At 42.6% G+C, this 15,103-nt stretch overlaps 1 protein-coding gene across 2 annotated transcripts in view; it reads left to right on the forward strand.

Moving 5' to 3' along the window:
- The window catches only part of LOC137623348 (kinesin-like protein KIF23), a 180,855-nt gene that overhangs the window by 102,504 nt on the left and 63,248 nt on the right, over positions 1-15,103 (forward strand). For both annotated transcript variants that reach the window (XM_068354170.1, XM_068354171.1), the window contains exon 11: positions 10,675-10,837. In XM_068354170.1, the coding sequence (XP_068210271.1) occupies positions 10,675-10,837 (163 nt within the window). The remainder of the gene's footprint in view (positions 1-10,674; positions 10,838-15,103) is intronic.

Here is a 15,103-nt window from a genome sequence, read left to right on the forward strand (position 1 = left end):
AACAACATAGGTGACAACCCAAAGATATACAGAGAAAAATGTGGTGGTAAAACGTAAGGTAGCTGAGGCAAAGAGGGCGGCTGACTGTAGGTGGGGTCAGAGATTGTGTCGTTCGTATGAAGAAAATAAGTTTTGGAAAGAAGTGGAAAGAGTAAGGAAGGGTGATTTGAGAATGGAAGAGGCAGTGAAATTAAAATTCGAGGGTTGTTGAAAGAAGAGGTGCCAGGGAAAAGATTGGCTTCATTTTGAAAGGTTACTGAATGTTGAGGATAATAGGTAGGAAGATATAATTGGTGTAACAAGTTTTTTGAGTTCCCAGTGATGTGAGATAAAAATGAAAGAGATTACAGGAGAGGAAGTGAAGAGAGCACTAGATGAAACGAGAGCAGGAAAAGCACCTGGTAATGATTTTTTTTGATGGCTGAGATGTTAAAGAAAGGGGTTGTGACTATACTTGAATGGTTGGTTAGATTGTTTATGTTTTCAATATTACCAGTGAATTGGGTGTGTGCTTATATTGTTCCACTCTACAAAGGTAAGGGTGATATACACGAGTGTTGTGATTCAAGGGGTATTAGTTTGTTAAATATGGTTGGAAGAGTTTATGGTAGTGCTAATTAATAGTATTAAATATAAAAGAGGATGTAATCTTACAAGTACAAGGTGTTTTTAAATATTTAACTTAGCCGGTGAATATATAATAGCTGCAACTCTGCGGCTCTACAGACAACATACTTAAAAAACTCGCGAGCGATCGCTATGCAGGTTGCGGGTGTGCCCACCAGCGCCAACTATCGGCCAGATACCACTCTCGGATGTAAACAAAACCTTCAATTCTTCTCTGTCGACGTTGACGACAAGACGTACTTTTACTCGCTGTAGAACCTGGAGTTTTCCCATCATTTTTGGTGAAGTACTTTAATTTGGTTTGAGCTTTCGCAGTACAGGTGTTTTTCTTCAACATAAACTCTTGAACTCTTTTTTTGAATCGGATTATTTGTTGATAACTTAGATCGTTTTTGGAATTTTCTTTGACTAATTCAAAATGGCTGACCCTTCTCAAGTTCCTAAGTTTCGAAAGTGTAATGCTAGGGACTGTAATAGGCGTCTTCCAAAGGCTTCTCTCGACCCTCACACACTGTTTGTTCCAATTGTCGGGGTAAAACCTGTCAATTGGGAGATCGGTGTGAGGAATGCGTGGGCCTTTCGGAATTCAATTGGATCGAATTTGATAAATATACACGCAGACTAGAGAGAGATAGGGTAAGGAGAAGTTCTTCTAGGTCCGTAGATTTTTCCTCTCCAAATGCCCCTGAACCTAATCCTTCCCCTGTAGTGGTTGTTCCTAACCCCCCTCCTAGCACTCAGGAACCGTCTATGCAAGACATGTTGCGTGGTATTCATGCCTTGGGGGAGAGAGTTGAGGCTTTAGCAAGTGACCGTAATCAACTCATGGCGGACGTGAAGGAACTCAAGTGCCAAAGTGCCACGGCGGAAAGTGGGAAAGTGCCTAGTGTTACACAAAGTGTTGTGAACAGTGTTGCGACCGAGGGTTCGTCTGTTCGTGCCTGTCGTTCACCTAGTCCGGGACCTCTTGCAAGCTCCCAAGCCCAGGGGAGAAGCAATGTCGTACGACTTATGGGTTCGAGAGGCCTTGATCAGCGAACAGACGTTCCCTCTTTGGTATCAGGCGTATCTCGTCAAGATCGCCCCTACCATAAGACGAGAGAGCCCATTTTTACCTCGTCGTCCGAAGGCGTTTCACGTAAGAAACCATGGAGCAAGGTCTCTAGACCTTTGAAACGCAAGTCGGTCCCTTCAGGACAAGTCCAACGTCCCGGATGTAGTCACTGGGACAGTTCGGACCCGTTGCCGTCATCTGATGACTGCTCGCCGCCTAAGAAAGGCAAAGTTGTGCCGTCTCAGTCGCTAACCCCGTCTGTTACCGCACCCGCTTCCGTAGACCCTAAATGGGTTATACTGCAAGACATGCAGTCGAAGCTTGCGTCCCTTATGGAAGACTACAACGTAGAGAAGGTTTCCGTTGAACCTAGCCGTTTTTCTCATGGAGATACTGGCCGTCAGCCATCCAAGCGTTCTGTTGTGCGTCCTGTTGACGTTGATGTAGCTTTCTTGCGTCAACCAGTTGGGGTTATACCTCCCCCGATGCGGTCCCGTGTGGATTTCCAGCCACACGTTGACGTTAGGCAACTCACTGATGCGACTGGTGACGTTCAGGACGTTCACCAACCATCAAAGTTGACTTGTTTTGACGCGGTGCGTCAACCTCCGCAACCCAGTATGGTGTTGACTGCACAACCCAGACGGTCTAAACAGTCTCGGGTGGACGCTGTGCGTCCTCGCGCACCTGTTGTTGTTGACAGTTCCCAGAGTGTTCAGCAGTTTCAGGACGCTGCGTCCTGCTCCGTCACATATGCACCAGTGCGGCTGGACGCTGCGGGTCAAACGTTGCCTACCCCTTTGCCGTTTTCTCATCAGTTATCAGATGAAGAACTTTCAGATGAGGACGTTGCTGAACCACAGCCTGAGGATCAGCCTTCAGATTTAGATGAGCCTAAAGCAGTTCCACCATCTATGGACTTTAAAAAAGTCATGATTGTTTTTAAAGAGTTGTTCCCTGAACACTTTATCTCTGTGGCTCCTCGTTCGCCGCCGTCTGAGTTTGTTTTAGGCGTTCCTGCTGCCATGCCAGCCTTTACGAAACTCGTTCTCTCTCGCTCATCCAAGAGAGCTTTACGGCTGTTAGGCGATTGGTTGGAAACCAAGAGGAGTTTAGGGAAGACGGCCTTTGCCTTCCCCCCATCTAAACTCTCGTCTAGATCGAGCGTCTGGTATGCCACGGGAGAAGTTCTCGGCTTGGGAGTTCCTGCCTCTGCCCAGGGCGACTTCTCAAGTCTTGTAGACTCTCCCCGCCCGCCGCCTTGCCATGAGACGCTCGAAGATTAGTTGGTCATCCTCGGACCTGGACCACCTTCTTGAAGGCATCTTTAGGGCGTTTGAAGTTTTTAACTTCCTGGACTGGTGTTTGGGAGCCCTGAGTAGGAAAATCTCATCTGCCGATAGGGATGTTTCCTTACTCATTATGTCCTGCATGGACAAGGCCGTCCGCGATGGATCCAACGAGCTTGCCGCCTCATTCACGTCAGGAGTCCTAAAGAAACGAGAGTCTCTGTGCTCTTTTCTATCAGCAGGAGTGACGCCATGTCAAAGATCTGAGCTACTCTTTGCGCCCTTGTCTAAGTGCTTGTTTCCTGAAGTCTTAGTTAAGGAAATTGCCTTGTCTTTAGTGCAGAAGGACACCCACGATTTAGTTGCGTCCTCGGCTCGCAAAGTTCCCCCTTTGCCTGCCTTGTCTGCTAGACCTAGGATAGACACTCCAGCGTCCAGGTTTATTCCGCCCTTTCGTGGCAGAGCCCCCAGCAGGGGAGGTGCTCGTGCCGAAGGGAAGAGAGGAAAGAGGAAAGGATCCAAGTCCTCGCGGGGCAGAGTCTGACTGCCCGCAACTTCAGACAGCAGTAGGTGCCAGACTCAAGAACTTCTGGCAAGCCTGGGAGAAGAGAGGCGCAGATCAACAATCTGTGAGGTTGCTCAGAGAGGGGTACAAAATCCCTTTTGTACGCAGACCTCCTCTAGCGACGTCCCCCATCGATCTCTCTCCCAGGTACCGAGAGGAAGCAAAGAGACAAGCCCTGAAACTGGAAGTGTCTCTTTTACTAGAGAAGGGAGCGGTGGTCAAAGTCTCGGACCTTCAATCACCGGGGTTTTACAACCGTTTCTTCCTAGTATCAAAGAAGACAGGAGGTTGGAGACCGGTGCTAGACGTCAGTGCTCTGAATGTCTTTGTCACAAAGACGAAGTTCACCATAGAGACCACAAAGTCAGTCTTAGCAGCGGTCAGAAAGGGAGACTGGATGGTCTCTCTCGACCTAAGGGACGCTTACTTCCACATCCCCATTCACTCAGATTCCCAACCTTTTCTGAGATTCGTCTTCGACGATGTGGTGTACCAGTTTCGGGCCCTGTGCTTTGGCCTAAGCACAGCTCCTCTCGTGTTTACGAGGCTTATGAGGAATGTGGCAAAATTCCTCCATTTATCGGACATCCGAGCCTCCCTTTATTTGGACGACTGGCTTCTCAGAGCCTCTTCCAGTCATCGCTGTCTGAAGGATCTCAATTGGACTCTAGATCTGACCAAGGAATTGGGACTCCTAGTCAATTTGGAAAAGTCCCAACTGATCCCATCCCAAACTATTCTGTATTTAGGGATGGAGATTCACAGTCCAGTTTTTCGGGCTTTTCCGTCGGCCCCCAGAATAGATCAAGCCCTGCTCGTCATCCAGAAGATGTTGAAGAAAGAACGTTGCTCAGTCAGGAATTGGATGAGTCTGGTAGGAACGCTATCATCCCTGGAGCAATTTGTCTCGCTAGGAAGGCTACACCTCCGACCTCTACAATTCCATCTAGCTTTTCACTGGAAAAAGGACAAGACGCTAGAGGCGGTCTCGATCCCGATTTCCGAAAAGATAAAGACTTGTCTGACTTGGTGGAAAGACAATATCAGTCTACGAGAGGGTCTTCCCCTAGCAATTCAGAAACCCAACCACGTTCTCTTCTCAGACGCATCGGACTTGGGCTGGGGCGCGACGCTGGACGGTCGGGAATGCTCAGGTCTGTGGAACTCGAGTCAGAGGAGCATGCATATCAACAGCAAGGAGCTTTTGGCGGTTCACCTGGCCTTGATAAGCTTCGAGAGTCTCCTTCGAGGCAAGGTGGTGGAGGTCAACTCGGACAACACCACGGCCTTGGCGTACATTTCCAAACAGGGAGGTACCCACTCACTGACTCTGTACGAGATCGCAAGGGACCTGCTCATCTGGTCAAAAGATCGAGGCATCTCCCTAGTAACGAGGTTCATCCAGGGCGACTTGAACGTTCTAGCAGATTGTCTCAGTCGGAAAGGTCAAGTAATTCCAACCGAATGGACCCTCCACAAGGATGTGTGCAAGAGACTTTGGGCGACTTGGGGTCAACCCACCATAGATCTCTTTGCAACCTCGTTGACCAAGAGGCTTCCAATCTATTGCTCTCCAGTCCCAGACCCAGCAGCAATACATATAGATGCCTTTCTCCTAGATTGGTCACACCTAGATCTTTACGCATTCCCACCATTCAAGATTGTCAACAAGGTACTGCAGAAATTCGCCTCTCACGAAGGGACAAGGTTGACGTTAGTTGCTCCCCTCTGGCCCGCGAGAGAATGGTTCACCGAGGTACTTCGATGGCTGGTAGACTTTCCCAGAAGTCTTCCTCTAAGAGTAGACCTTTTACGTCAGCCGCACGTAAAGAAGGTACACCAAAGCCTCCACGCTCTTCTTCTGACTGCCTTCAGACTATCGAAAGACTCTCGAGAGCTAGAGGCTTTTCGAAGGAGGCAGCCAGTTCGATTGCTAGAGCGAGGAGAGCTTCTACCATTAGAGTTTACCAATCGAAGTGGGAAGTCTTCCGAGACTGGTGCAAGTCAGTTTCCGTATCCTCGTCCAGTACCTCTGTAGCCCAAATCGCTGATTTTCTCTTATACCTGAGAAAAGTTCGCTCCCTTTCAGCTCCTACGATCAAGGGCTACAGAAGCATGTTGGCCTCGGTCTTCCGGCATAGAGGCTTAGATCTTTCCAACAATAAAGATCTGCAAGACCTCCTTAAGTCTTTTGAGACCTCTAAGGAACGTCGTTTGGCTACACCTGGGTGGAATTTAGACGTGGTCCTAAGATTCCTCATGTCAGACAGGTTTGAGCCTTTACATTCAGCCTCCCTGAAAGATCTCACTCTTAAGACTCTTTTCCTGGTATGCTTGGCCTCGGCTAAAAGAGTCAGTGAGCTTCATGCCTTCAGCAAGAACATCTGGTTTTCATCAGAAAAAGCCACTTGTTCTCTGCAGCTTGGTTTCCTAGCCAAGAATGAGCTGCCTTCTCGTCCTTGGCCTAAATCTTTCGATATTCCTAGCTTATCGGAGATCGTAGGCAATGAACTAGAAAGAGTATTATGCCCTGTTAGAGCTCTTAAGTTCTACTTAGCTCGTACTAAACCTTTACGAGGCAAATCTGATGCGTTATGGTGTTCGGTTAAGAAACCATCCTTACCTATGTCAAAGAATGCTTTGTCATATTTTATCAGATTGTTAATACGAGAAGCTCATTCACACTTGAGTGAGGAAGACCGATCTTTGCGTAAGGTTTAGACGCACGAGGTTAGAGCTGTAGCAACTTCCGTGGCCTTTAAGCAAAATAGATCTCTGCAAAGTATCATGGACGCGACCTATTGGAGAAGCAAGTCAGTGTTCGCGTCATTTTACTTGAAAGATGTCCAGACTCTTTACGAGAACTGCTACACACTGGGACCATTCGTAGCAGCGAGTGCAGTAGTGGGTGAGGGCTCAACCACTACAATTCCCTAATTCCATATCCTTTTAATCTGTCTCATGAAATGTTTTTTAATGTTGTTTTTATGGGTTGTTCGGAAGGCTAAGAAGCCTTTCGCATCCTGGTTGATTTGGCGGGTGGTCAAAGTCATTTCTTGAGAGCTCCCAGGTTAGGGGTTTGATGAGGTCCTGTTGTATGGGTTGCAGCCCTTGATACTTCAGCTCCTGGGAGTCTGTCAGCATCCTAAGAGGATCGCTGGGCTCCGTGAGGAAGACAGACTTACAAGGCAGAGTAATCGTCTAAGTCGACTTCCTTACCAGGTACCTATTTATTTTAGTTTTGTTATATTGATAACTGTCAAAATTAAAAAACTCTTAAGCTTATACGCTGTAAACATATTTAACTCTGGTCTCTACCCACCTCCTTGGGTGTGAATCAGCTATTATATATTCACCGGCTAAGTTAAATATTTAAAAATGATATTTTAATTATAAAATAAATTTTTGAATATACTTACCCGGTGAATATATAAATTAAACGACCCTCCCTTCCTCCCCAATAGAGACGCAGTGGGACGAGAAGAATTGAAGGTTTTGTTTACATCCGAGAGTGGTATCTGGCCGACAGTTGGCGCTGGTGGGCACACCCGCAACCTGCATAGCGATCGCTCGCGAGTTTTTTAAGCATGTTGTCTGTCGAGCCGCAGAGTTGCAGCTATTATATATTCACCGGGTAAGTATATTCAAAAATTTATTTTATAATTAAAATATCATTTTTACTAAAGGTAGGGGTTGTATGGATCACATTTTTACAGTTATACAGATGTGAGAAATATTTAGCGAAAGGCAGGGAGGTATATGTTTTGTTTATGGATCTGGAGAAAGCTTATGATAGGGATGATAGGGAGGAGATACTACTGTTAGAGAGTTATTGGGCTCTTAACTGGCCACAGTACTACATTGGATCGTTCTCTCTGGTTAAGGCTAATTTTCCTTTTGCCTGCACATACACCGAATAGTCTGGCCTATTCTTTACTTGTTCTCTTTCCTTATACACCGGACAACACAGAGATTACCAAACAATTCTTCTTTGCTCAAGGGATTAACTACTACAATGTAATTGTTCACTGACCACTTTCCTCCTGGTAGGAGTAGAACTCTTAAGTTTGGTAAACAGCTCTTCTAGGAGAAAGAAACTCCAAAGTTAAACCATTGTTCTCTAGCCTTGGCTAAAGTTTTTATAGTTTATATATGAAAGATTTGTTTTGGTGGTGTTGTTGTTCTAGAAATGTTTTATTTTAATTGTTAATTACTTCTTTTGTAAATTCCTTATTTCTTTTCCTCAATTGGTTATTTTCCCTGCTGGATTCCTCTGACTTATAGCATCTTGCTCTTCCAACTAGGGTTTTAGCAAATGATAATGATAATATAGAATTGATGGAAGGTTGTTGCAAGCAGTGAAGTTTCTACTTAGGCAGTGAAGCGTGTACAGTATTAGGATAGGCAATAAAGTGAGTGATTGGTTTCCAGTGAGAGTGAGGCTGAGACAGGGATGTGTGATGTTGCCATGGTTGTTCAATTTGTTTATTGATGGAATTGTGAGAGAGGTGAATGCTCAAGTGCTTGGTCAAGGATTGAAACTGGTAGATGCTAGTGATCATGAGTGGCAGGTAAATCAGTTGTTGTTTGCAGATGATACTTATGAGATGCATGAGAAGGGGAGGGTTGTGCTTGGTTGAATGGAGAGTTACTTGAAGTAGATCAGTTTTAAGTACTTGGGGTCTGTTGCTGTAAATAGTGATCGTACCAACTGTGATGTGTGAATCAGAATTATGGGAAATGAAAGTGATGGAGAGAAATTGAATGTGTTAGAGAAAAAGTGTCTGAGGAGTAGGGCTGGTATATCTTAACTAGATAGGTTTAGAAACAAAGTAATGATGATGAGAATGGGTGTAAGAAATTATTTAGCTGCCAGAGTGGATATGAATATGTTGAATTGGTTTGTCCATTTAGAGGGAATGGAAAATAGCTGTCTGCTGAAGAAGGGGAAGAGTCAATGAGAAAAGTACAAGAGGAAGACCCTGCGGCTTCCTCTGGTCACGGTCACTGCTGAGGTAGCAGTAGTAGGAGATTCAGCCTATGAAGCTTCATTTGTGGTGGATAACAGTGGAGGGTTTGCTGTGGCACCCTAGCAGTATTAACCAAACAGCTGAATCTCATATCAGGCTGGGAGGACCGAAGAGGAAGAAAGTCCCCTTTTGTTCTTGTTTTTATGTCGGCTATCCCCCAAAATGGTGCAAGTGCCTTTGTAGATAGATAGATGGGTCCTGCTATTTTAAATATGTTTAATTTTATGCTTTCCTATGGTAGTGTTTGATTTGTTGACTTTATTGCTTACAAGCTAATATTCCCATATATTTGTGTAATTCTTAGCGGTATATTATTCTAATTTTGCTTGTGTGCTGCTTTAATATCCTAGACATCACTATATATGTATTTTTTTTCAAGTTCTCAGTGCACTTTTTAATTTTTATGCATAAGATACTGTACATGAATATGGAAATGTTCTGCTATGTAATTCTAAAAGTGTACTTTAGAGTTTGGTAGTGTCAAGGCCTCTGTACCATGGTCTTCCACTGTCTTGGGGTAGAATTCTGTTGCTTGAGGTATACTCAGGCACAATATTCTTTCCGTTTCCTTATTTCCTCACTAGGCTATTTTCCCTGTTGAAGCCCCTGGGCTTATAGCATCCTGTTTTTTTCCAGCTAGTGTTTTAGCTTAACTAGAAATGATAATCACCTTTATACAATGGAAATATAATCCTTGTAACAGACAATAGCTATCCTTTCAAATACTGTATTTGGCTATTTTGATAACTAATTCTATACAAAATTTTAAGAATCAATCCTTGGATACTGGTTTACACAAACAGCATCCAAGGAAACAGGCCTAAACACAATGAGTCAGTAGCTTTTAGTTCATTTATTCCCTGTAGTCCCTGCTGGGTAATTAGGTGTTAGAAAAGCGTAGGATGTGGCATATTGTAGATGTAAGTATGATAGAAAAAAATTGACAGCATTAGATTTTCTATTTAATCTATTGTTTCATCTGTGTTGATGAAGAAGAACTCAAGTCCAACTTACAGAATTTAGTATTTGGAAAGTAAAGGGGTATGTAGCATCAACCATTAATAGATAGTTGTGAATGAATGACAAAAGCCTTTTTAAAGGTTTAAAGGCCACTCTTGAATAGCAAAGGCAAGGGACAGTGACATTGTCCTATCAAGCAGGAGAATGCCTTAGAGACTGACTATATATACAGTGCATATGACCAGCACCCAAGCCCCCTCTCTACCCAGGCTGGGATCAAGAAGGGCCAGGCAATGGTTGCCTATTGGCTCCCCCAAACCCTGATCTTTAGCTCACAAAGATGGTGAGGTTGCAGCGACCAAAGGAACTAATAAGTTTGAGCGGGACTCGAATCCCAGTCTGGCAATCACCAGGCAAGGAAGTTACCAACAGGCCACCACAACCAATGACATTTCAAGAAGAGGTTTTTATTATTATTATTATTATTATTATTACTAGCCAAGCTACAACCCTAGTTGGAAAAGCAAGATGCTATAAGCCCAAGAGCTCCAACAGGGAAAAATAGCCCAGTGAGGAAAGGAAATAAGGAAATAAATTAATTATGAGAATAAATTAACAATATATCATTCTAAAAACAGTAACAGCGTCAAAACAGATATGTCCTATATAAACTATTAACTACGTCAAAAACATATATGTCATATATAAACTATAAAAATATAAATATAAATATTTTATGCATACAAATTTCATCATCATAGCTTATGTATAAATCCTCCAATCTGAAATTGAATATGAATAATTCTCTTTGGCTAGTGAGTGCGCTCCAATCGCTCTATTTCATCTTCAAATAATCACATTACGTTGATTTCAATAAGTAGGTATTCTGAAGTAGACAGTATCGCAGTGATGTTTTATGATGAGCATGGGATACTGAAGAATCTAAATAAGTTTATCATACCTCTCGTCCCGCTTCCTGCCTTCCTTAATGCTGTCCAACCTCTTTTCATCCTTACTTCATAGTCCACTTACAGGGTTTTTCCCTCCCAATTGCACCTCAGTGCTGAATGGCCTGTCTGTCCCCTAACATCTTGCTCTGTTGTGTAAATTCATGAATCAAAACAACCATTTTTTTTTTATCTTTTTCAGAACATTTTAGTTGACCTTAATCCAGTGTACAACCTGGCTCCTGCTTGGCCGCCTGTAACGTGGACTCCAGAAACACGAGAAGAGATCATTTCAAAATTGAAACCTTACTTGATCAAGTTATCACAGAATAGGGAGAATATGATAGCGGACATTCAGGCTAAAAGTAAGTGCTAACATCATGTTGTGGTAGCAAAAATGATTTAAAGAATGTAATTTATCTTATGGCATATGAAGTCTCTCTCCCCCTTGTATACCACCAAAAGAAAGCAGATCCATATCCGTATGAGCATGCAGTTTGTCGTATTTGATTACTCTGGTTATTGTTTTAGATTCACAAGCCTTTACCCTAAATGTTTCTTTTTATTGATGTATATTTCTCTGTAAAATTATATTAACACTTGAATTTTGCTATTGTTAGCAAAAATGTCTAGCATAGTCAGTTTGTCTAAATGCCCTCCATACAGTGACTGTATTTTACATTAACGATATATTGATTAAAATATTGCCATGATTTTATTTGATCATAGATCTCACGTTTATGTATATAATTTCTTAATTTTCAAAGATATATAAATATTTTTAAAGAATTTTTAGCTGCGGTACTATAGTTGTTAGTTAACATTAAATAATAAGAGCTTGTTCCAAGCTAACAGTCCTTCCTTTGTTTGAACCAGATGGCTCTGTCTCTTATTGTCCATAGGGTTAAAGCAACTCTTCTAGTTGATGTATTTGACAATAAACAGAACAATTGAGAACGACATCCGGAAACTTGCTTTACAGTATTCTTATTTTCCTGAAGCTACACTGAAAATTTTAGCTTCTTTGGTCCTGTGAAATTAACACACTAATTTAAACCTGATGTTTATAGAGGCATAGACCCAATGTGTATTTTTATATTGTTTATAGTTATTTCCTGCTGCTTCCTCCGATGCCTTAGATGACCGCGGAGGTAGCAGCAGTAGGGGAGTCAGCATTATGAAGCTTCATCTGTGGTGGATAATGTGGGAGGGTGGGCTTTGGCACCCTAGCAGTACCAGCTGAACTCAGTTGAGTCCCTTGTTAGGCTGGAGGAACGTTGAGAGTAGAGGTCCCCTTTTTTGTTTTGTTTCATTTGTTGATGTCGGCTAACCCCCCACCCCCCCCCCAAAATTGGGGGAAGTGCCTTGGTATATGTATGTATGTATGTTATAGTTATTTGTGAGTTAGAAAGTATTAGTTCTTTTTGTATTTGTCGGAGAATTGGTAGTGTTATTGTATTAGGCAAATGTTGTTGCAACTCGTATATTATCCTAATGTTTTGAATACCTGTTGGCAAAGGATCTTGAATGGATATGCTGTAATTGATCATCTGTTTCCTGGTCTGCTCTTCTCACAATCTCCATTGCACAAATTCATTGATTGTGGTTCTTGAGTTCATTTGATTAGTGTGGACTTTATTTCTGCTTTTGGCACTATTAATCATAAGACCCTTGTTTTCAAACTTGATAAGATGAGAGTAGATTACAAAGAGGAGTTGCTGATGGGTACCATAGTAATTGAAAGAATATCTAATGTTCCTCTGGTTAGTGTTCTTGGTCCTTATCTTTTCATATATGGTAGTACTATACAGTACATGCAATGTGGTTTGCCTTTTGAAAACAAGCATTTCATATGCAGCTGATGCCACTTCATAGATCCCATCTCCTTAATATATACCTGTAGTTGTTGAGTCCTTAACAGAAACGTTGATAATACCTGCGCATGGTGTAAATTTCAACTAAACTCGGACTTTAATTTTAAGTAGATCAGGGACATTGATTTTTCCCACCCTGACTTTTCAGTAACAATTTTTATTTAACTACTTTACGAGAAATTAAATTCTTTAGTTGTGATTCTTGATTGCAAAGTCACTTTTGAGAAAGATATATGACCTGTGTCATCTTCAATTACACAAAATATGGATTTATTGCTAAATTCTTTTTCATTTTTGTTACGTATCTATCCTGAAGAAATGTTTTTATATTCATATTTTCTTCCATGTATTGAATATCATTCTCTTGTTTGTTCTTCTGCAACTAACTCATCTTTACTCAACTTGTCCAAAAAACTGCAGTCTATTAAATTCCTTATCTTTGGACCAAATATTAATCTCTGGTACCATCCTTTAATTAGTCCAACCTTACCTTTTGTGGGTTTAAATTTGATTATTTGCTATAAGGTCCAAGAACTTCATAAGCAATTTATTCCTACACATACAAACTTCCAAGTAATTTATAAGGATTACTTGTAGTTGAGGTGCCAGTGATGGGAGATGAGAATGAGAGAGAGATTACAATAGAGGAAGTGAGGAGAGCACTAGATGAAACGAGAGTAGGAAAAGCATCTGGTATGGATGGTGTGAAAGCTGAGATGTTGAAGGAAGGGGGTGTGACTGTACTTGAATGGTTGGTGAGATTGTTTAATGTGTGTTTTGTGTTGTCAATGGTACCAGTAGATTGGGTCTGTGCATGTATTGTACCACTATATAAGGGTAAGGGAGATGTGCATGAGTGTTGTAATTCAAGAGGTATTAGTTTGTTGAGTGTAGTTGGAAAAGTGTATGGTAGAGTACTGATTAATAGGATTAAGGATAAAACAGAGAATGCAATCTTGGAAGTACAGGGTGGTTTTAGAAGAGGTAGGGGTTGTATGAATCAGATTTTTACAGTTAGGCAGATATGCGAGAAATATTTAGCAAAAGGTAAGGAGGTGTATGTTGCGTTTATGGATCTGGAGAAAGCATATGATAGAGTTGATAGGGAAGCAATGTGGAATGTGATGAGGTTATATGGAGTTGGTGGAAGGTTGTTGCAAGCAGTGAAAAGTTTCTACAAAGGTAGTAAAGCATGTGTTAGAATAGGAAATGAAGTGAGCGATTGGTTTCCGGTGAGAGTGGGGCTGAGACAGGGATGTGTGATGTCGCCGTGGTTGTTTAACTTGTATGTTGATGGAGTGGTGAGAGAGGTGAATGCTGGAGTGCTTGGACGAGGATTAAAACTGGTAGGCGAGAATGATCATGAATGGGAGGTAAATCAGTTTTTGTTTGCGGATGATACTGTACTGGTAGCAGACACAGAAGAGAAGCTTGACCGACTAGTGACAGAATTTGGAAGGGTGTGTGAGAGAAGGAAGTTGAGAGTTAATGTGGGTAAGAGTAAGGTTATGAGATGTACGAGAAGGGAAGGTGGTGCAAGGTTGAATGACATGTTGAATGGAGAGTTACTTGAGGAGGTGGATCAGTTTAAGTACTTGAGGTCTGTTGTTGCAGCAAATGGTGGAGTGGAAGCAGATGTACGTCAGAGAGTGAATGAAGGTTGCAAAGTGTTGGGGGCAGTTAAGGGAGTAGTAAAAAATAGAGGGTTGGGCATGAATGTAAAGAGAGTTCTATATGAGAAAGTGATTGTACCAACTGTGATGTATGGATCGGAGTTGTGGGGAATGAAAGTGATGGAGAGACAGAAATTGAATGTGTTTGAGATGAAGTGTCTGAGGAGTATGGCTGGTGTATCTCGAGTAGATAGGGTTAGGAACGAAGTGGTGAGGGTGAGAACAGGTGTAAGAAATGAGTTAGCGGCTAGAGTGGATATGAATGTGTTGAGGTGGTTTGGCCATGTTGAGAGAATGGAAAATGGCTGTCTGCTAAAGAAGGTGATGAATGCAAGAGTTGATGGGAGAAGTACAAGAGGAAGACCAAGGTTTGGGTGGATGGATGGTGTGAAGAAAGCTCTGGGTGATAGGAGGATAGATGTGAGAGAGGCAAGAGAGCGTGCTAGAAATAGGAATGAATGGCGAGCAATTGTGACGCAGTTCCAGTAGGCCCTGCTGCTTCCTCCGGTGCCTTAGATGACCGCGGAGGTAGCAGCAGTAGGGGACTCAGCAGTATGAAGCTTCATCTGTGGTGGAAATGTGGGAGGTTGGGCTGTGGCACCCTAGCAGTACCAGCTGAACTCGGCTGAGTCCCTGGTTAGGCTGGAGGAACGTAGAGAGTAGAGGTCCCCTTTTTGTTTTGTTTCTTGTTGTTGTCGGCTACCCCCCAAAATTGGGGGAAGTGCCTTTGGTATATGTATGTATGTACTTGTAGTTTCATTTTCTATGACCAGACTATCAAAAGAAAATTGGTTTGATTTCATCATACTTTGTTGCTAGGCAACTGCTGCGCATGTCGCATAGCACTTGATAGAAGCACTTCCTCATGATACTCCTGGTCGTGAAGTTTCCTCTCTTTGTGATCACATCTGTGTCTCCATCATCATACCCTTAAATTGCTTAGTGCTTATGTCTTGTGTCTTTGATATTCACTGTACATAGACTGTTCAAGCCAGAGCCTTCCCATCAGCTGACAGAATCTCAAGGTTCAGAGTATTGGCAGCAGCCTTTCTGAAAGGAAATCTCCTTCCTGCCCACTCTTGGC

The sequence above is a fragment of the Palaemon carinicauda genome, chromosome 30, assembly GCF_036898095.1.
Source record: "Palaemon carinicauda isolate YSFRI2023 chromosome 30, ASM3689809v2, whole genome shotgun sequence".
Lineage (NCBI taxonomy): Eukaryota > Metazoa > Arthropoda > Malacostraca > Decapoda > Palaemonidae > Palaemon > Palaemon carinicauda.